Here is a 21,674-nt window from a genome sequence, read left to right on the forward strand (position 1 = left end):
TGCATACTTATAGAACAGGCCAGGACTTACTCTGCGCATGCGCTGAACTTGTTTACTACAGGCGGGCCACCGGAAATCGGCGCCATCTTGTAATGGCGTTGTCACCGCGCCCCACAGGTCCCTCCGAAGTCGAGCCAGTCTGTCTGTGGCAAGCCCCACAGGGGCACAGTCCTTTTTGTGTCTTACTAGATCCAGTTTATTTACATTCTCTGTAGGATTTTGACGGTGTCTTTGTGGGTGATTCTGTCATGCACTGTTTTTCCTCTGTCCATGCTGGATTTTGGTATCAAGATCATAAAATGGGCTGCATGCAGTGGCTCACGCCTGTAATCCTAGCGCTCTGGGATGCCAAGGCAGGCAGATCGCTCAAGGCCAGGAGTTTGAAACCAGCAAGAGACCTTGTCTTTACTAAAAATAGAAAGAAAGTAATCAACCAACTAAAAATATATAGAAAAAATTAGCCGGGCATGGTGGCGCATGCCTGTAGTCCCAGCTACTCAGGAGGCTGAGGCAGAAGGATCGCTTGAGCCCACGAGTTTGAGGTTGCTGTGAGCTAGGCTGATGCCACGGCACTCTAGCCCAGGGAACAGAGTGAGACTCTGTCTCAAAAAAAAAACACAACAAAAAGATCATAAAATGATTCAGCGATAATCACTCTCACCACTCTCTGGAGGAGTTTGTGCACGACTCTGAATACTTCTTCCCCGAGTGCTGAGCAGAACTCACCAGTGGAGGTGTTTGGGCCTGGAGTTTGGGGGTGGAGGGTTGACCATAGGTCCGTCTCTCTGGCAGCCGCAAACCACTGTAGACAGGCTGGGCAAGACTTGCCACCTCTCCTTTTCTTCTGGATTGGTTTTGGTAAATTTTTTGTTCCAGGAATTTATCCAATCCTAAAGTTTCAAATATATTGGCATAAAGTTGTTGAAATATTCTTTTTTTCCTTTACATCTAGCATTTGTTGGATGGCCCTTTTTTGATTTCTGATTTGATTTGTTTCTCATCTCTTTCTCTGGTTCAGGTTTTTCGGGTATTTACCAACTTGCCAATTTCACAGTGTTTTTAAAGCATCAGGACTTGGCTTGTTGATCCTTCTCATGTACATTTGTTTTCTACTTAGTTTTTTTCTGCTATTGACTTTATTATTTTCTTTCTTTCTTCATTTTTTGGTTTATTCTGGTTTTTTCCCTTAATTTTAAAATTAAGTACTTAGCTCACTGATTTTCAGCCTTTCTTCTTCTCTAATGTAAGTATTTAGATTTCCCTCTAAATACCACTTTAGGAAGAAAACAACCCAAAGTTGTTTTCTTTAAAATAATATCTCTGCTAGTTACTAATTAAACATAGTTGCAAATTGAAACATAATCTCTGAAGTGCCCCAATAAAAAAACTGTAGCTAAGTGGCTGTCAAATGAACAAACAGGGGGCTCAGGAATAAGGCGGCTCAGGTGAGGCGGGGGGGGGGGGGGGGGGGGCGCAGGGAGTTGTCAGGGAGGGGCTGGGGGCCCCGCCCAGCCTGACCCCTGTGCCCTGTGCTTCCAGGGGACGGCAACCTGCACCTCAACGTGACGGCGGAGGCCTTCAGCCCGTCGCTGCTGGCCGCCCTGGAGCCCCACGTGTACGAGTGGACGGCTGGTCAGCGGGGCAGCGTCAGCGCTGAGCACGGTGTGGGCTTCAAGAAGAGGGACATGCTCGGCTACAGCAAGCCCCCCGCAGCCCTGCAGCTCATGGGCCAGCTCAAGGCCCTGCTGGACCCCAAGGGCATCCTGAACCCCTACAAGACGCTGCCCAGCCGGGCCTGACGGGGCCGCGGCATGCCTGGGGTCAGTGAGATGCAGGAGGATCCCGTCCGGCCTTTGCCTGTTGGGACGGGCACTCGGGGTGGCGTGGGCGCAGCAGCCTCCCCGCCGGTGGGGCCTGCAGCAGGCGCGGTGGCCCGGTCACTGGCTGGAGGAGCTGGGAGTGGCCTTTGGGCAAGAGCCGTCTCCTGGCTGTCCCAGGGCTGAGCAAAGCGGCCCGTTCTTCCTCCGCAGGCTGGGAGCGTGGCTGGGCGGGCCGGGCGGGCGGCTGTGCCCCTCAGGAGCAGGCCGGTCCCGAGACTGCTTCGTGGGGGCCCGGGGGCCCGCGCAGCCCTCGAGGTGCCCGGCAGCCTCTCCGCCTATTTGCTGTCTGCCCAGGCAGGCTGAGCCCCGATGGCCAAGGTGACCCCAGACCGCCGGCTGTACTGTCATGGGACAGGTGACAGTTGGTCATCCGTGGCCCGGGTGACTGGCTGTGCCACTGCTAGAGGGCCTGCCCGTTGGGAATATGACTCAGAGCAAGGTGTGGCGGCCAGGATCAACGCCGAGGCCAGCCTTTCGGATTCCTCGGGGCCGAGGCATGGCCCGGCGCACACGGACGGGCGGCTCTAGGGCTCTGCCACGCCAGCCACCCGACCTGACCCTGGACCCTGTTTGTCCGTGGCCCACGGGCAACCGGTGGGCTGTGGAGATGCGGCCCGGGAGGTTGCACACGCATTTCCTCTTGGCTCGTGAATGCTGCTGTGAATTTCCAGTAAAAATGTGAATTGATCACAGTCTCCTCCTTGCTCGGTTGCTGGAAAATCATCTGGTGAAAGCCCGTCATGCCCCCGAAACACCCCGGCTGTGGGGCCGTCAGCGCGACCCAGGCCTGACCCCTGCGCTGTCCGGGGGCCGTCCCCACCCCCACCCCATCCCCGTCCACTGTCCTGCTGGGGGACGGCCAGCCCATGTGGCCCCTGAGGCAGGTGGATCGTGGCCCCCCGTCCCTCGGGGCCTTGGCACGTGGGCCGCCTGCTCCCAGGAGGAAACGCACCCCTGCCCGCTGCCCCTCAGAGGTCACCTGCCCAGGCAGGGGCCCCTGCCTGTGGATGGGCCACATCCTGGCAGGGGCTCCTGGGGGGTCTTGGCCCCAGCACGACCTTGCGGCACAAGTCAGGTGTCACTTTCCCGCCCTCACCCCGGCCCAGCAGTGTGGGGTGTCACTGCACCCGGGTGGTTCCGTGCCCAGGGATTGGCACGGCAGCATCCCGCTTCCTCCAGCCTCACAGGTCTGAGAGCCGGCTCCATGCCCTGGGGCTGTGGCCCCTCCTCCCCGTCCCTGGCCGGGTTCCTGTGGGCAGCCCTGCGGGGTCCACTGCCTGGCGCTGCCTGCACAGGAGCCTGGCACGAGGCCCCGGCGTCGTGCGCCTCTGTCCCCCCCAAGGTCAGCAGAAGGCCCCTGGCTCTCGGCTCTGCCCTGGGCCTGTGGTCGCTGCCGGGCAGGACTTCTGGCTGCAGTCAGGTCCGGTGCTGCCCCAGACAGTGGCGGCTCCAGCTGGTGGCGGCTGCAGGCCGCGGTGCCGCACGGGTGCTTTTAAGCGTCTTCCTATTCTGGCTACAAGACCCCAGGGCTGTGCGAGTCCCAGCCCTGGCCACGGCCTCCGTGCTGACTCCCGTGGTCAGGAGCGGCCGGCACCAGGCTCCCCACGGACATGCGGTCCCCACACGGCTCCCGCCCGCTGGGAGGACGCTGGTCTGGAGAGTGGGCCTCTGCGTGGGCAGGCGTGTGGGAGGGGCAGGGGCTGTGGCCACCCTGCCGGGGCCCCGCAGTGACCGTGGGGCGGAGGTAGGCAAGCGCCAGCGCTCGTTCCTGGAGTTACCTGCCCCTCCTGTGCCTCCCTCGCTGTTCTCAGAAACCTCTTGGGCTTTTTTTTGCCTGTAAATAACAGCAGACCCTAAGGTCAGAGGTGTCTGAGCGCTGGCGCAGCGCGACACAGCCAGGCAGGGCGGACGGGAGACACCCCGGGCCGCATTCGGGTTTGCGAGGAGACTCGCTGCCCAGGACGGGGAGGCCCTGTGTGCTCACACACCCGGAAAAACCTGCTAGGACCTGCAGGAGAATCTGTCACAGCCCCATGCTGGCTGGCTGGACCACACGCCTCTCAGAATCTGCTGGCTGCCACAGATGGAAAGTATTCTCAGGTGGTCTGGAAACCACCGGGAAGCTAACCCTTGGAGACGGCTCGAGTGATGGGCTTGGCCGTCCCTGGTCCACGGTCCAAAACCTGACGGGCCGAGGCCCGACACCGTCCGCAGTCACACTGACCTGGTCACGACGCAGGTGCAGCCACGCCTCGGGGATGAGCACAACCGCCCGTGTGGGGTGGGGAGGGACGACCCTTGAGCTGGGGTCAGGGGAGGCTTGTGATTTCCTCTTAGGGCCTCTGAGCTCTGCCACCCGAGCTGGCGTTGCATAAGGGGACCGCGGGAGGCCGAGGGTGAGGAGGGGCGCTGCAGGCGGGAGGGAGCCCCGCCGGGCTGTGGGGTGCTGGTCTCGGCCCAGGCAGTGTGTGTGGGGTGAGCTGTTTCCTGTGAACAGGAGGATGGACCACCTGGGCCGCCTGGATCCAGGTCGTCAGGGCCGTGGACCCAGAGTGCCCCGAGGAAGGGTTTGGGGTCTGTGGCCCCGCAGGGCCCCGAGGACGTCTGCTGGGACCTGGCCCTGCAGAGCAGAGGTGGCAGGCCTGCAGGGCAGTGTGCCGGGCCCCGACAGACCCCACTGTGCTCACCCAGCACGGCATGTTGGAGCGGCCCCTCCACATTCAGGTCCGTCCTGCTGCCTCGGCGTCCGGGACCCGAGAAGGCCCCTGCCCTCGCCAGGTGCCTGGGCCCCTGAAGCCGCCTGGTGGTAGCTGGGCCCCTCCAAGGTGACCCACAGGACTTAGGAAGGGGACCCCTCCCTCGAGCCGCTGGCCAGGGCCACCCAGACACTGTGGCACCGAGGTGGCACTCTGGCTAGGAGGGCTGGGGGCCCTCGGGCCGGAGCAGGGGCTTGAGTCACCTGTGTTGGGGCGTGTGGGGCAGCAGGCCCACAGGAGGCTGTGCTGGGAGGACCCTCCAGACACCCAGGCCCTGGGCCTGGTCCCTCCTCGAGTAGTGCCCAGACCTGAGCCCACCTGGTCACTTTTCCTCAGGGGCCCACAGGTCCTGGGACACCCCTTCCTCACTCTGGCAGGCGGTCGAGGACCCCGTCGTCTCGGCCCATTCCCCTTCCCCCAGCCCCGGCAGGTGCCGGTCTCTGGCGTGGTGCCCCCAGGACCCCTGGGCCTCAGGGTCTGGGGAGGAGACACTGGGGCAGGTCCCGGTGCAGGCTCAGGGCCTGGGAGGCCCACCATGGCGGGCCTGAGGCTCAGGCAGCCTCACACTCGTGGGTGGCTCTGCCTGCTGCTCCCCACTTTCTGGAGTGCCAGCCCCTCCAGCAAGCACCAGCTGTGGTCCTTCCAGCTGCCCTGCCAGGCAAACAGAGTCACTGTGAAGTTTCTAGAACATCGCTGGTGTGGCAGGCTGGGGGGGAGCTTCTTGGGTGTGCCTGGATGTGGTCTGAACATGGGCCAGAGCCCAGGTGCCCTCACCGGCCCCAGGAGCCCACGGGCAGGATCATGTCCGGGCACCCACGGGCAGGACCATGTCCGGGTGCCCACGGGCAGGACCATGTCCGGGTGCCCATGGGCAGGACCATGTCCGGGTGCCTGTGGCCAGGGCTGCAGTCAGCCGTGCTGACCCTGCCTTGCCCACACCTGCCAGGCAGGAGGCCCTGTCCCCACTGGCCCTGTGCCAGCAGGTGTGCAAACAGGTGTTCTCTGGAGTTCCCAGAAAGTGGGATGATGTTCCCCATGTTCTGGGCAGAGTGCACAAGACCCGGAGCCAGCTTCTGGGCTCCATAGCCATGGGCGCTCCGGACAGTGAGGGGGATGGGGTTCAGGCATCCAGAGGTGTCAAGGTGACCGGTGGGAAGGGTGAAACCTTCTCTGCTCAGCAGAGAGAATTCACCCCTCGACTCCGGAAAGCAGAGACCAGGGAGCCAGGCACCCTCCGGAGCACAGGGCGTGGGGACTCTGGCCTCGGGCCACCTGCCCGTCCCTGCTGAGCCCTGGGCTAGTGAGGAAGGGGCTGGAAGGAGCCTCAGGACTAGAGCCCCTCCTGCCACGGGTCCTGCCAGCCCCTGGCCCTCGTTCACCCACCGTCCTGCTCGGGGACAGAAAGCTTTTCCTTCCTGAGCCCCAGACCTGGGCTCTGGAATCCGCAGGCTGAGAATTGACTCTGCGTCTGCTCTGCTGTGGTCACCTCGCCCCGAGGCGGCGCCCGGCTGCCCCCCGGCTGCTCTCCCTCCACCGTCTTGGGTTTGTCCGAGACGCGTCCCTCCCCGTGGGACCCAGGCCACACGCCTGGGCACATGGCAACCCACAGGATGAGGGAGGGGAGGTGGAGCCCCAGGAACATGCAGCCGTCATGACACGCGGTGGTGGTGGGCTGGCAGGGTGGGTGGGGGTGGCCTTGGGGACCTCCGGCGGCCCCGAGCTGCGGTGTCTGCTCCAACCCATTGTGTGCATTTTATCGGTGTTGCTGAGTCACTGTCTGCGCGGGGCCCAGCAGACCCTCTGTCTCAGTGGGGCTCTGGGACCCTCACCAGTGGCCGCCTCCCTCTGGCCGGCCGGGCCTCCGTCTCCTACCCCTGCCTGGGCCGGGGCCTCTTGCACGTTGCACGTTCTGCTCGCTGGTCAAAGGCGGCTGGTGGGGGACCGTCCACTCTTCTTGCTCAGGCCACAGAGTCACTGGGGACCGGGGAGCCGGGGACCCGACTTGGGAGGGAGGCGCCAGCTTCTGGCCTCAGTGGCTCTGGGGCACGGGCACACAAGCCGTGATCGTCTTGTTTCTGGGCCGAGCCTGTGGAGCCCTGGGCAGAGTGGGAGGGAAAGCAGGGCAGGGTCCCCCCTAAAGATGGAGCACGCCCCCCAGCTTCTCTGGACTGCGGATGGCAGAAGCGTCTGGTGGAGCAGCGAGGCCCCCGTGGCCCACTCGCTTGCACTGGCACCGGGAGGGCTGCTCTGCCGCCCCAGCCCTCGGGCCCGGGGGCTGCTCTGGGGGTCCGCAAAGGGGCCTGCCCTGAGCTCAGAGGACAGTGCCCGGCCCGGGTGCAAGTGTAGTGAACGGGGCAGGGAGGTGGTGGTGCTCTTGGCGAGAGGGGCAGGAGCCACAGCGCCTGCAGGGGCTGAGCCGGGCGGGAGGGGGCTGTGGGCGCCCTGCAGGGAGGGTCTCCGGGAGCCCATGTCCATGCTGCTCTCTGGGTGGCAGGAAGGCCAGGGCTCTCTCCCCCAAGCCCTCGGCCCATCCTACCTCAGTGGCCGCAGTGAGCTGGCCGCCACGAGCTTGGCCCATCAGGGACTCGGGGCTCCGTTGGCCTGGACAGAGGGGGTTTCTTGGGAAGGCAGCGTCCAGCAGAGCCACGCAGGGAAGGGTGTCTGACGGCACCGACATCCACAGGCACCGAGGAGGAAGGCCGCAGATGCCAGGCCTGGCTGGCGGAGGCGAGGGGCCGGTTATTCTGTGGCATTTGTCTTTTTCTGCTTGGCTTGCAAGAATCCTTCCTCTGCTTGGACTTAACACTTGGTCAAAGCGTTTCCCTGGTTTGTTGTTTGTCTCAGAATTATGTCTATTTCCTGAAGAAAGACATGAACTTTGGCGCAGTAAAATCTGAATCAATATTTGTATTAATTTTCTACTTCAGTGTCCTCCTTTGGAAGTTTTTCCAGCTCACGGTCTGGAAGTGGCCAGAGTTTCACCTCCTGCAAAGCCGGAGGAGGAGGAACCTCTAGAATTTGATCCCGTGTTTCCCACACTCATCCTCAAAGCCGTTGGCCGAGCTGGCCGACATCTGGCACACAGACCGAGGCGAGAGTATTCGCTGGTGTCCTGGGTTCTGGGTTGCCCAGGCCTGTCCCTGCAGGTGGGTGGGTGAGGTGCCATCCCCCCCAAACCCTGGCCGTCAGCTGCCAGCGTCCCACCTGGTGAGACCAGGGACTGAGCCCTGGGCAGTTCTGCCAGGACAGCGGGCCAGGGCAGAGGGTGTGGCCTCCTGCCAGAGCCAGCAGGTGAGCCCTGAGGGACTCCAGTTTTCTGTGCCGCAGCCCTGCTGCCTGGAGTCACAGGGCCGAGGTGTGGGACCTTGGGGTGCCGGGGCCTGGGCCTCGCCTGGATGGAGGTCAGGATGCTGTCTGCACTGGGCGGCCCGCAGAGGTAAGGCAGAGGGCAGTGGCTGGGCCCCTGTGGGTGAACGCAGGTGATTTAAGGCTCGGATGGCCCGACAGGCTGACAGAAACGAGTCGTGTTTATCTTTAAAAGGAAGTTGCTTGGGATATTCTTACTTACACGTCCCCAGATTCAACCTCCTCTGGCTTTGTTCCAGACCGGGGAGTAAACTCTTGGTCCTGCCCGGCCTGGGCTGGTTCTGGATTTGGGGGATGTGGGGCCTGGTGAGAAAGCTGCACCCCAGCACCAAGGCGGGGGCCTCTTGGGCGTCTGGGCCGACAGCCGGGGCGGGCTTCGGGCCCTCCAGGGCTTGCCTTCCCACGGCCCTCCGGCGTCTGCAGGAGCCCTGGGGGGGGGCTCAAATGCCTGGCACTTGTCGGGGGCACCAGCATGTGCTCTGGAACATGCTCACGGGGCGGGGGCTGCGCACGCTGGAGCAAGTCTCCCGGGGGTAGGCGCCTGTCCCTGCCCGCCGGGGACCATGCGCGGTGCGAGGCTGAACCCAGGCGTGCAGCTTTCCTTCCGCAGGCAGAGGGGAGTTCAGGTTTGCAGGGAGGCGGTGAGGCCCAGAAACGCTTGCACTTCACCTGCCAGCTTAACCCGTGTTTGCACTTCACCCCCATTTCTGCTTCACCCCATGTTTACACTTCACTTCACCTGCCAGCTCAACCTGTGTTTGCATTTCACCCCCCGTTTGCGCTTCACCCCACGTTTGCACTTTACCCCTGGCTCATCCCGGTTTGCACTTCACCCCCGTTTGCGCTTCACCCCATGTTTGCACTTCACTTCACCCCTGGCTCATCCCGGTTTGCACTTCACCCCCGTTTGCACTTCACTTCACCCCTGGCTCATCCCAGTTTGCACTTCACCCCCGTTTGCTCTTCACCCTATGTTTGCACTTCACTTCACCCCTGACTCATCCCGGTTTGCACTTCACCCCCGTTTGCGCTTCACCCCCCACCCCCACCCCTGCTTTGGGAGATCCTGGTGTAGTGTGGACCAGGGGCCTGAGTGCTCCCCAAGCCCTCTGCCTCCCCCGTGGCACCCACAGTCGCCAACATCATCAACTTCTTCTGGGGCGTGACTCAGGCCAGCCGCCAGGGCTGCTTGCCGATGGGACCTCTGTCATGTGGCCGAGAGGCGGGCCAGACCAGGCTGGGGACTCCCCTCTGGCGGACGTTGTCTCCCCATTGTGAAGAAGTGGTGTGGAGGCTGGCAGGTCAGCTGGCCCCATAACTGGGGCCGAGTCCCCTGGCCCCATAACTGGGGCCGAGTCCCCTGGCCCTTGAGGCTGAGCTGGGGCCCCCTGAGGTGGCCGGCAGTGGGTAGCCAGGGCGCACCCACGCGGACCCCTGCCAGCCTCTGTGGGCACAGTCTGGGTGGGCACTGTGGCCTGGGGGCCTGGGGCGGCCCAGGGCGGGCTCCTTGGCCCCTGGTCTCCTTGCCGGCAGGAGGGGTTTTCCGCCACCGCCTTGCAGGCTGCACTTCCTGACACAAAGGCCAGGCGGGCTGCAGCAGCCCTGAGCGTCCGAGGCTACTTTGAGAATGTTGTTGCAGCGCAAAGCCCCCAGGAGAGAGGGGCCAAGTCTCCCCCACAGCCCTGGACGGCACTGACCCCCCCCCCCCGGCCTCTCGTTTATTTTCCCAGAACTGCGCAGGCCTCGGAGGCTCACACTCTTGGCCTGGCTCTAGCCTGTGGACGGGCAGAGGGAGTGGACAGCCCTGGACAGAGGGTTAGTGGTGCAGCCTGGCGGTCCTGCCCAGCGGCCGGGGTGGTCAGAGGAGCTGCCTGGAGCAGAGATCGGAGTCTTCCCAGGCCCGGTCTGCAGCCCAGGGAGCCTTGCCTGCTGGGCAAGGAGACTTGGACACCCCCAGGGACTCTTGGCTGCAAAGTGCCCATCGGGTCATGCTCAGAGAGGTTTCCTGGCTTGTGATGATTAAGGCACAAACTTCTCAGCTACTGCAAGGTTTGGGGTGACCCTTGACTTGGGGGCATTCCCCTGGGGGACTCTTTCGTGGAGAAGACGTGGTGTGGAGCCTGAGGGAGGCCACCTGGAGAGAGCTCCTGGAGACCTTCCTGCTGTTGGGTGTCAGCCGGGCCCCTCCTTGCAGCCTGTGTTGCTTGGGGGTGTCTCGTGCAGTTCTCCGAGATGGTGCTGTCCAGGCCTCCTCAGCCACCGGCCGGCAGTGCAGGCTCTGGCCTGGGCGGCCCTGGTGGTCTCTGTGGTGTGGTGGGACCGCCATGGCCGGAGGCTGCAGGCTGTGTCTGTAGCCTCAAGGGTCTGCAGGTCTTTCTGCTGACCTAGGACTGCAGCCCTCCAGGCAGGGGCCGGGGTGGGAGGAGGGTGTGGGCCCTGGGCTGGATGGGCAGAGGTCCAAGCAGCCCCCAGAGCGTGCCAGGGTGTGCAGGGCTTGAGCTCTTCCCGGGCACATTTCTCGGATGGAGGTTTTGCGCTGGGGCTGCTCAAAGCCGTGGGAGCTTCTTGGAGGCTGAGTTGGAAGTGCTGGGCAAGCCCCTGTTCCTCAAGCTCCGTGGAGCTGCCCCCACCGAGGAAGGAGGCGCCAGGATGGCTCTTGGCCACAGTGAGGGCTGGCCCTCTTCTTCGGCCTCTGCATGACTGCTGTTCCCCCTAGTCACACTGGGGTCCAGGCAGGGCTGCGGCCCCCCACCTTCACGATGCCTAAGTAGATGCTGGGTGGGGCTGGGGGTGGCTGGCGCCTGAGGTTGCCATCGGGGGTCTGGGCGAGGGGCAGAAGTGGGGGCTGGAGCTGAGGTCCCTTCCGGGGGCTCCTGGGCTCTGTGGCAGCCCTGACCCGTGAGACGATCTCCTTGACTGCCGGGCAGCAGCTGCTTCCTGGGTGGCTGAGGCAGCTGGTGCGCTAGGAATTCAAGATTTACTTAAAACATTTAAGAATTTGTGTTTGTCCTTAGATGAGAGCAAGCGGGCTGGGGCCAGAGGCAGTGGGCACATGTCGGGGCTCTGGGTTCTGGCTACTGTCTTCCTGCTCCTCAGAATGGGGTATAGGGCCAGGTGAGCCGGCGTGTGGCTGGAGCAGGGCAGGGCACTGTCCTCAGCCTCGGCTTTGGGGGGCCCAGGAGCCCCACTCAGGGTCACTGCTTTTTTTTTTTTTTTTTGAGACAGAGTCTCACTCTGTTGCCCAGGCTAGAGTGCTGTGGCATCAGCCTAGCTCACAGCAACCTCAAACTGCTGGGCTCAAGCGATCCTCCTGCCTCAGCCTCCCAGGTAGCTGGGACTACAGGCATGCGCCACCATGCCCGGCTAATTTTTTCTGTATATTTTTAGTTGGCCAATTAATTTCTATTTTTAGTAGAGATGGGGTCTCGCTCTTGCTCAGGTTGGTTTCAAACTCCTGACCTTGAGTGATCCTCCCGCCTCGGCCTCCCAGCAGGGTCACTTCTATTAGGCTGCGTTCTGGTGGCCCCCAGAGGGGCCAGCGCAGGCCCTGGGGACGTGGGGCACGGCCAGAGCAGGGAGCATCGTGTCCGGCCAGCTGGACGAGGCTGCAGAGGGAAGGCAGGAAGAGAGGGGGACACAGGGGCCCACGCGGCCCTGCCGGACCCTCTCAGTGGACAAAGGGACCCCCTTGGCCACACATTTGTGCTGAAGACAGGCTCACAACACAGTGCTCGGCCTTGCCAAAGGCGGCGTGCTCTGACATTTTCTGTGTCTGTGTGCTTGGTGCTGTATTTATTCTCTGCTGTTCTTACTCTGCGACGTGTTAGAAGACAAGAGACGTGAGAGGTTTCGGGAGCTTGGCGGGGCTTTGCCTTGAAGGAATCTGGGAGTCTGTCGGCTCACAGACCAGAAGCTGCCTAGCAACAGGGCATCTGGCCAGTCAGAGGCGTGTGCCAGGCGACTGGCAACTAGTTGTTGCGCCAGTAAACACTGATTTCACTCAGGGCCACACAGCTCGTGGGACGCCGGAGGACCCCTGACTCCCCTCACTTTATACTATACTGTGTCTCCATCTCGGTTATTTCTGTCTCTGTTCTTTCTCTATTTCTATTATTTCCAAATCTCTTGCGACGATCCTGCCCAGGACCTGTTTTGCTGGGAGCGTAGCTGACCCCTGGCAGTGCAAGTGGTGGTTGCACCCCCACCACGGATGGCGCGACCCGCAGGGGGCCGGACAGCTGGCGCCGCCTCTCTGGCGCTGTGGTCTGGCGTAATCGGCTGGAGCTGCCGTTACCCGGGGCGGCCGGCACCAGCTGTTGGTTCCTGCACACGGCCCTGTGTGTGGCTCGGGCTTCTCCCAGGGGTGCTGGGGCCTGAGGGGCAGCGTCCAATAGTCCAGGTGGGCACAGCCAGGCTCCTACGTGTTCCCCTGCAGTCACAGGTAGGCCAGGCACAGTGGCTCACGCTTGTCATCCTAGCACTCTGGGAGGCCAAGGTGGGTGGATCGGTCAAGGTCAGAAGTTTGAGACCAGCCTGAGCAAGAGCGAGACCCCATCTCTACTAAAAATAGAGAGAAATTAGCTGGACAAATAAAAATATATAGAAAAAATTAGCCAGGCATGGTGGCGCATGCCCGTAGTTTCAGCTATTCGGGAGGCTGAGGCAGGAGGATTGCTTGAGCCCAGGAGTTTGAGGTTGCTGTGAGCTAGGATAACGCCACAGCACTCTAGCCTGGGCGATGGAGTGAGACTCTGTAAAAAAAAAAAAAAAAAAAAAGACTGTTTATTATCCATAAGTTTAGATATTTTATTAGTTCTTACCCAGAAAGATGCCCGGGAACTGCCCACCTGCAGGTCGCCAGGGCCTGGGCCTTGAACGTCTCGTCGCCACTGGCCCACTCTGGAACTGGGCCAATGCCGCACCCAGTGTTGTCTATAAGTGCAGTCGGCCACTGCCACGTCCTTGTGCGCGGCGGCCCTGGCAGCCCAGCCTGGCCCAGAGCCATCGGCCCCGGGACCACGGGAGCCTGGCGGGAGCCTTCAAGCCCTGAGGCTCTCCCAACCCAGACGACTCTGGCCAACCCCAGAGAAAGGGTGCAGGGCCCGGCCGCTAGCTCTGAGCGCCACAGACAAACTTTAGAGGGGCGCGTCCTTGGGATTTTAGGAAGCCCCTAAAAGCTCAGCGCATGCAATGTTCGGTGGTTTATGAACATGGGACCTCTGAGACGCACCGTTCGGCCAGGCAGCTGCAGTGAGTGGAGACAAACGCACGTTGCTTTGAGGGCTGGTTCGGAGCAAATGCAAAGCCGCGGCAGGTGGCCAGCGTGCGCCAGGTTTTATTAGCGTCTGCGAGGAGCCCTCAAAGCGCGGCGTTTGAGGAAGGCCGTTGAGGCGATGGGCACAGTGATGGCTGAGCGTGTGGGGAGGCCAGCCTGGGGAAGGGCCACAGCCCTTATCAGGGCGGGTTAAACACTAACCATGTGGGGCTGTGTAAACCACTTCCCTGGGAGGGCGTCCTGACCCCACCGTGGCCAGCAGAGAGCACCCCCACTCTGCCGGCTCTTCTGCGGTGGGAAAACGTCCCTTCCCACTCAGGCGGTGCCTCCCACCCTGGGGTGCCGGCCCCCCCATGCTGCGGCCGCCCTCCCCTCCTCCCCCTCCTCCCCCGCCCCAGGGCCTGGCTGATTCGGGTCACTTTGGTTCCCGTTTTGACGTGGGGATGTGGTAGCCCCCGTGGGAGTTTCCGCAGAGAGAGGCCGAAGGGAGGGTGGGGAGCTCCCGTCTCGTCTGCGGGGCCTGGAGCGTGGCGTGGGCGCAGGTGCGTGTGCCCGGCCGGCACTGGCATTGGTGCACGTGTGCCTGGCACGAAGCCCACGGGACCCACGCTCCTGGCGTGGCTAACAGCCGCGAGACGTACGGGGGCTGCTGAAAGCGGGAGCTGGACGTGGGGTGGGCCCTCGGGCACTGTCTGTCTCTGTGCGAGCAGCTCCCAGGCTGACGGCCGGGAAGGCCCAGGAGGGAGCCCCGTCTCGGGCCCCACACCCCCAGCACCCAGCCCCGGGCCCCAAAGGCCACTTCCTCCCAGCAGGGCCCAGGGCTCCTTGGAGACTGGTGAAGAGGAGCACCCTGGGGACAAGGGCCATGGCGGGAGCCCTCCCGCCACCGCCCCGCTGCTGGGTCATCAAAGCTCAGGGCCCCGCTGGTCGTGAGAACAGTCACGGCCCGTTCTTGTGGCGCTGGCTTCCGTGGAAGACAGATTCGTCTCGCCCAAAGTCCGTTATTTCGCTGTTGTGGCTGGAGCCCGGCGCCCACATCCCCAGGCCCCGAGGTTCTCTCTGCAGGCCGAGGGGAGCAGGCGCTCGGGTCTCGTCTGAAGGGGGCGTGGTGCAGGCGGCTGTGGCGGGGTTGAGAGGAGACCGCGCGCCCCAGGTCCCCACGCCCCGAGGTTCTCTCTGCACGGCCAAGGGGAGCAGGCGCTCGGGTCTCGTCTGAAGGGGGACGTGGCGCAGGGCGGGTGTTGGGGGGCAGTGAGGTCGGTAGACCGTGTGCCCTGGCCGGTGACTGGGAGCGAGGGGCCGAGGCCAGGTGGCAGTCCCCGTGGGGCTGGGCTGTTGGTGGCCCCTGGCTGGCCACGTGTGGGGTGCAGGACAGCCGGGGGTGGAGGCCTGGGTCTACCTGGTCGCTGTCAGAGGCTTTGGGGTGGCCACTCGGGGAGCAGGGTGGACCGCAGCACCCCAGTGGGGACGGACAGTTGCTAGGGGTGAGTGTGCCCGTCACCCACCTGCGTCCCCCAGCTGTCATCTCAACCCTGGGGCCACGGCTTTGCTGCGGAGAGACATTACATTCTTGTCAGATTTACCTTTTCTGTTTTTAACACCTTCTTGTTTGGTGTCTTGCTCAGACCCGCAAGCTCAGTCCTGTCCTCCCTCAACTGCTTTGTGGCTTCACTTTTCACACCTAAACCTTCGGGCCAGTTTACCCTGATCTCTGGAGCGAGCTGCAAACCCGAGTCCCGTGGGGAGCTCGCTAGGTGTGCCCTCGCCGTCGGCTGCCCGTCCCCTGCCCTGGGGCCCTCGGCTGGCAGCTCCGCGGCCGTGGCTGTCCGCCCGCTCTCGTATCCGTTCTCCCATTTGGGGACCTGGCGTTCCTGGTTACTGCTGCTTAGCATTTTCCTAGCTGTCAGGCTGTGCGTTTCATCCATTTGAATTTTAGAATTTACTTCTTAGTTAAAAATTCTGTTTGGGGGCATTATGTTAAATTTCAAGATTGTTTTATGCAAAACTCATCTGCTTTCCCCCAAAGCAGAGGAGTGTGGGCAGCAGGGACCTGTTGCCTGCAGCGACTCCTAGGGCGGGGCCTGGGACCGGGGGTGGGGCCCGCCTGGCCTTCCTCCCCCGCCCAGAGCGGCAGCGGGGGCCACACTGGCCGGTTCCAGGTGCTGGGAGGGCCACCAGGCCCAAGTCTGCTCTCCCTGCTGTCCTGGCACCCCCCCTTGCCCCTCCTCCCACACGCCTCGCTTCACCTCTGTGGCAATTCCTCCTTCTTCATCTGTTTGCCGCACTCCTATGGACCCTGTGAAGCCCTGTGTAAAAGCCCCAGTCCAAGCAGGAAGCTCATCCTGTGTCCTCTCCAGGTACTAAGCTCTTTGAGTCCAGATCTGGCATCCAGCCCTCTGGAGCCTGTGCTTGGCCTCCTACACTGAGAGGCCACGGCCCATATGGTACCCCTACCCCTCCTCGAGGGTCCCTCTGTTGCTCTCCGCTGATGGGGAGCCTTGCCCAGGGGGTGAGAGGACCGGGGCTCCCTGCCCAGGGACCGCAGCCTGTGTCCACCTGCGTCCCCAGGCCCAGGCCAGGCCTTCCGAGGCCTCTGTGTGGGGCCCGTCCCCTCTCCCGGGGGCCCCACCTCTGTCGGGAGACGCCATTCTTGTCGCTGTCTTAGCCAGGCTGCCAGGACAGGGTGGCTTGAACCACAGGCATTTCCTGGTTCTGAGGCTGCAAAAGCCCAAGATCGCGGTGCCAGGTCGGCCCTGGAGAGGACTGTCTTCCCGGCTCAGGCACCAAGCTCTCCGTGCGTCCTCACGTGGGCTGGGGGAGGTGCACGTCAGGACCTCATCCCACCCAATCACCTCCCAAAGGGCAAAGTCACCTCCATACAACAGGCCTTCAACATAGGGGCTTTCAGGGGACAGTTCAGTCCACAGCACCCACCTCTCAGCCTCTCACCCCTGGAGGTGCCGAGCTTGGGGACTCCATCTCGCCACAGTCGGTCCAGGGAAGGGGACGGGGCAGCCATGTGGTGGCCAGGTGAAACCTCTACCTCTCGGGCAGGTGCCCAGCAGATGTTCACACGGGTTGTTACAGAGAGTAGGGGAGGCCCAAGGATCTAGGTTTGACTCCAGGGCAGGGGAGGTTGGGGGCAGGGGGGGCTGGTGTGGCCCTGGACCTGGGCGACACTGATGGGGTCACCCTGCCCGCAGGCGCTTCCGGGCTGTCCTCCTCCTGGCCCTGGCTGTGCTCCTGTTGGCCAGCTTCCTGCACAGGGACGTCCAGTTGCTCATGCCGTAAGTGCTGCCCTGGGCACCTCCCAGCACTGGGGTGGGCACGGCCGGGGGCCCAGGGGAGCCTCTGGGAGGCCTCCTGGCTCCTCCCGACAGGTGGCCTGGTCAGCATGTCCAAGCCCAGGTGCAGTCTGGGAGGACGAGGGCCAGACCTGTGGCAGTCCCTGTTCACCTCCAGCCCACTGTAGTCAGGTTGCTGGGAGGGTCTTGAAACCCTGGGCCACCCCTTGCCCCATGGCCCCCTGTTGGCTCTCCATGGGAGGGAGGGGCACCGACACCCCCTGGACCAAGCTGTGGCAGGCAGGTCCCAGATCGTGTCTGTGCTCACCCCCTGCCCCAGGGCTGGCATGGCCCCTGGACCCTGTGTCCCCATCCCGGTCACGCTTGCTAGCCCTGCCCTGCTGCTCCAGGTCCCTATGGTGGGTGCCATGATGGGGTCACAGGAGGAGCCCCAGAGCCTGCTCTGGCCGGTGTCAGAGCTTTGGGGCTCTGCCTTTTCCTGGGATGAAGGGTCAGCCAAGAAATGGTGCACACATGACCGAGGTCATGGGCTGGGGCCAGGCAGGTGTCCTGGGAGCCAGAGAGAAGACTGGGGTCCTCAAGGGGTTGACCCAGTGGCACAGGGCTGGGACCCCGGGGCTGAGCCAGTGGCACGCCGTGGGAGCAGATGGACCTGCGGCCTGTAGGCCACACATAGTCTCCAGATCCCTAAGAATGGCCTTTGGACCATTCAAACCTCACAGAACAAATCGCTTTATTAAAAGGACTGGGCTGGTGGGGGCACAGGGCTGGGGACAGCATGGTGATGGGGGCAGTTCGGGGTCTCTGCGGGGGTTGCTGTGTTGAGGTCATGATGTTGGGCACAGGGTGCTTGCCCAGCAGGCCGCCCAGCCTAGAGCTGGGGTGCCAGTTGGGGGTCTTGCTGGGGTTGCTGGGCTGGAGGTCCCACCGTCGAGGCACGGCCCGGGGATGGGCGCCCCCACCCGCTGACGGCACCTGTGCCGCCCTCCCAGGCTGTTCCGGGGCCGGGCCGAGGAGCCGCCCGTCACCAACATCATGTTCCTCAAGACGCACAAGACGGCCGGCAGCACGGTGCTCAACATCCTCTACCGCTTCGTCGAGAGCCACAACCTGTCTGCGGCACTGCCCGCCGGCCCCCGCGTCCACCTGGGCTACCCCTGGCTCTTTCTGGCACGCTATGTGGAGGGCGTGAGTCGGACGGGCGCTGGCCCTCTGCGGCGCTTCAACGTCATGTGCAACCACCTGAGGTTCAACCTGCCTGAGGTGCGGGAAGCCCCTGGGGGTCGAGGCCTGCAGGACACAGGTGGGGGCGGGGTGGCCTGGAGGCTGGAGGCGGGGTCCAAGGCTGTGGAGGTGGGGTGTACGGAGCCTCTTGAGGGGGGGGAGGGCAGCTCAGGTGTGCTATGGGGAGGGGCAAGAGGACCTCGCAGGGGGAGGGGCAGGGAGGGGGCTGGGAGGTGGGGAGCCCACCTGCTGCTCCCTCCTGGACACTCTGCTCCAGCGGAGTAGGACCTTCAGCGGGTCCACGGAAACAAACGGGACTTCCACGGGGGCACAGCAGGCGGTGAACCCAGACCCACCCTGCGAGAACCTCGGCCAGGGGAGCCTTGCAGGTCCCGGGCTCTTCTGGGATTCCTCACCTGTAAGAGAGTATGCGCCCGAGGCGCCCAGTCCCAGGGACCCTGTCCCCCTCCCGAGGCTGGCCGGGCTCCACACCCCAGGTCCTGAGGCCCCTGGGCCGCCCCTGTCCTGCCTGCCTCTGCGCAGGGGCTCCCTCCTCCAGAAGCCCCTTTTGGTGTCCTCGGCCTGAACCCCACCCTGGAGCACTGAAGTAGGATGCAGGGCTTGCCTCTGGCCTGGCTGCTCCTGCACCGGGCTCAGGCCGGCCCCCAGGAGTCCATGGCGGGGGGCTGGGGAGCAGGTGTGGCCAAGGGTGCCCCGCCTGCCTCCAGCCCGTGACCCGCCTGTCTCCGAGCAGGTGCAGAAAGTCATGCCCAAGGACACCTTCTACTTCTCCATCCTACGAAACCCCGTCTCCCAGCTGGAGTCTTCCTTCATCTACTACAAGGACTTTGTGCCCGCCTTCCGCCACGTGGAGAGCCTGGACGCCTTCCTGGCGACGCCGCGCACCCACTACAAGGCCAGCGCGGGGCTGCGCAACGCCTACGCCAGGAACAGCATGTGGTTCGACTTCGGCTTTGACCACGACGCGCCGGCGGAGGAGAGCTACGTGCGTGGGCGCCTGGCCGAGGTGGAGCGGCGCTTCCATCTGCTGCTCATCGCCGAGCACTTCGACGAGTCCATGGTGCTGCTGCGGCGCCGGCTGCGCTGGCGGCTGGACGACGTGGTCGCCTTCAGGCTCAACGCGCGCAGCGCGGGCTCCGTCACTCGCCTGGCGCCCAAGAGCCGCGAGCGCGCCAAGCGCTGGTGCGCGCTGGACTGGCGCCTGTACGAGCACTTCAACCGCAGCTTCTGGGCGCAGCTGCACGCCGAGCTGGGCCCTCGCCAGCTGCGCAGCGAGGTGGAGCTGCTGCGGGCGCGGCGGCGGGAGCTCACCGTCCTGTGCCTGCAGGACTCCGCGCCCAAGAACAAGACGCAGATCACCGACCGGCAGCTGCGCCCCTACCAGTCGGGCAGGGCCAACATCCTGGGCTACAACCTCAGGCAGGACCTGGACGCGGCGATGCTGCGCACCTGTCAGCGGATGGCGATGCCCGAGATCCAGTACATGGCCCACTTGTACTCGCTGCAGTTCCCGGAGAAGCCCCCCAAGAAGATCCCGTTCCTGTAGGAGTAGCGGGGCTGGCGCCAGGGAGAGGACACCGGCTGACACCAGCCCCTCTCCGCAGCCTTCCCGGAGGACTTGGGCTCCAGCAGGGCCTTCTCTAACGTGAGGAAGAGAGAGAAGCCCCCAAGGGAGACGCTCGCCCGGGACTCACCCCTCTTGGAGAGGGCCCTAAATCCAGGCCGCAGGCATGCAGCTGCGCCTCTGTCCATTGGACGGAAGGTCTCACAAGTAGGAGAGCGAATGATACTTAACTGTGGTTCAACAGTCTGCCCTCAGCTCCTGGAGCCCAGGGAATCCCTAGGGCCTCGGGTAGTGGGGCTGTGGGTCCCTGAAGGGAGCCCTGAAAAAGGGCTCCCCAGAACTGCACAGGGACAGGAAGGAATAGCGTGGGCACTGCTGAGGGTGCCAGCCAGATCGTCTGGATGGCTGTGGGGGGTAGGGGCCCCAGAAGACAAAAAAGACACCAGGTAAGAAACTGTCACACAGCGAAGGAAACAAGCCCCAGCCTCAGCTTGCGGGGGCCGGGGGACCCAGGGTAAGGGGAAACGCTGCTCTTCTGTAGAACAGGTCTTCTTGGGGGAGAGGGAGAGAGTCGGGCCACGGTGGCCACGGCTTTCCTGGCCCTGGTGTGGGTCCTGCTCTCGGCCGCACCGCAGTCTAAGAAATGGAGTCACAGTAGCAAGGCACCGTTTGTCTTCGCCTTCGAGGCTGGTGGGGAGGTAAACTGGTGGGAGCGTGGGCTCTTTACCGTGATGTGCAAATGCCCGCTGTTTGCAATAGAGACTTCTGAAAACAACCTGTTCCCGTTGTCCACGGAAAGGGTGTTCAGGCCGCTCTGCATGGTGCGGCCAAGGCAAGCTGGGGGCACGGTGGGTGTCTTGGAAACTTTGGGTGAGGGAGGGGCGTTTCTGGGCCTTCTCTGTGCCTCCGGGGTCTGCTCGGGTCTGAGCGGCTGTCCAGCCAGGGGCTTGGAGCTCAGAATGGGAGGGTCCAGCTTCCTCAGACAGTAGGGAGAGTCCCTCCTCTGGGGCATTTACACCAAGGGGACAGAGCCTCAAGTGTGCCCAGGGATCTCTGAATGGCTGAGCGGGCCTGCGGGTGACGGGCACACCCCGATCAGACGGCCTTGCCCTGAGACCTGGCCTCTGGTTGGCCCAGTGAGGGGCTTCACAAGGGAACTGGGGCTCCCCTTCCCTGTGAACTGGGGCGCCTGTGAACTGGGGCGCCTGGCCCCTGATCAGACGGCCTTGCCCTGAGACCTGGCCTCTTGTTGGCCCAGTGAGGGGCTTCACAAGGGAACTGGGGCTCCCCTTCCCTGTGAACTGGGGCCCTGTGAACTGGGGCGCCTGGCCCCAGGACCAGGGCTGGCAGGAGCCCTGGGGGCGGCTGTGCTGCAAAGGACTCCACTGGGCCCTTTCCGCCAGTCCCGGACTTAGGGGAGGAGAGGAGGGAGGTGGGCCTGCTCCGTTTGGGGGGGGGGGGGTTCCGCCAGGCAGGGAGGCTGTCGCTTCCCCTCATCTGCCCCTGGGCCAGGACCCCTGGTGTGAGCAGAGGGGTGCATGCTGTGCCATGTCCCAGCCACGGGGACTCAGTCCTCCCCTCCTGGGGCCTGGCCATGGCTGTGGCTGCGGCGAGCAACCCACGTGGCCACGAGGTTGAGACAGAGGGAGACAGAGCCCAGCCCTCCCTCCTCTGTGTCCCACACCCTCCTGGCCTCTCCGGGTGCCCCAGTAAATCCCCTCGGGCCTTGGGGACCTGAGGGGACACAGCAGGTTTAGCACCTTGGCCTGGAGGTCCCAAGACGTCCTGTTTTCCCACGAAGCCCGGATGTTGCAGAAGGGGCCGACTACGCCTTCACAGAGGGGAGGGAGGGTCCTCAGGACCAGGGCTGGCAGGAGCCCTGGGGGCGGCTGTGCTGCAAAGGACTCCACTCTTTGCCCGGGGGCACAGGAAGTTGGGGTGCTATGCTGGCTCTTCAGGTGCCGGCCGGGCCTGGGAGCACGAACAGGGGACCGGGGTCTGTCGAGGCCCAGAGGGCATCCTGGGGCCAAGGGACAACTGCCCCTCGCCCCCCTACCCCGTGGTGGACCGATCCCAGGTGCCCCGCCCTGAGCGTCCCAGTGCAGAGGGGCCTGCGCTGACCTGGGCCGTCTGTGCTGCCCTGGGCAGACTGGACGCTGCTCCGGGCATCCTCCGCCCCCTGGTCTGGCTGCAGCTGTGCTGCCCGACTGGACGCTGCTCCGGGCATCCTCCGCCCACTGGTCTGGCTGCAGCTGTGCTGCCCGAGGGGGGTGTCAGCGTCCT

General features: G+C 63.7%; 2 protein-coding genes across 4 annotated transcripts in view; both read left to right on the forward strand.

The window, feature by feature from the left end:
- The window catches only part of D2HGDH (D-2-hydroxyglutarate dehydrogenase), a 37,104-nt gene extending 34,537 nt beyond the window's left edge, over positions 1–2,567 (forward strand). For all 3 annotated transcript variants that reach the window (XM_020288099.2, XM_020288094.2, XM_020288095.2), the window contains exon 10: positions 1,540–2,567. In XM_020288099.2, the coding sequence (XP_020143688.2) occupies positions 1,540–1,799 (260 nt within the window). In that variant the 3' untranslated portion in view covers positions 1,800–2,567. The remainder of the gene's footprint in view (positions 1–1,539) is intronic.
- Positions 2,568–15,566: 12,999 nt separating this feature from the next.
- Positions 15,567–20,166, forward strand: GAL3ST2 (galactose-3-O-sulfotransferase 2). The gene is made up of 4 exons (XM_012762443.3): positions 15,567–15,634; positions 16,481–16,564; positions 17,575–17,845; positions 18,561–20,166. The coding sequence occupies exons 1-4, from the start codon at positions 15,567–15,569 to the stop codon at positions 19,371–19,373; spliced, it is 1,236 nt and encodes a 411-aa protein (XP_012617897.2). The 3' UTR covers positions 19,374–20,166.
- Positions 20,167–21,674: the final 1,508 nt, after the last annotated feature.

The sequence above is a fragment of the Microcebus murinus genome, chromosome 8, assembly GCF_040939455.1.
Source record: "Microcebus murinus isolate Inina chromosome 8, M.murinus_Inina_mat1.0, whole genome shotgun sequence".
Taxonomy (NCBI): domain Eukaryota; kingdom Metazoa; phylum Chordata; class Mammalia; order Primates; family Cheirogaleidae; genus Microcebus; species Microcebus murinus.

What these genes read in the sequence shown, in the direction of transcription:
- GAL3ST2 (XM_012762443.3), top strand. Translation starts at nt 15,567, where the DNA reads ATGGACCCTGTGAAGCCCTGTGTAAAAGCCCCAGTCCAAGCAGGAAGC. An exon ending in TCATCCTGTGTCCTCTCCAG is followed by an intron (nt 15,635 to 16,480) that starts GTACTAAGCTCT and finishes CCCTGCCCGCAG; the next exon opens with GCGCTTCCGGGCTGTCCTCC. An exon ending in GACGTCCAGTTGCTCATGCC is followed by an intron (nt 16,565 to 17,574) that starts GTAAGTGCTGCC and finishes CCGCCCTCCCAG; the next exon opens with GCTGTTCCGGGGCCGGGCCG.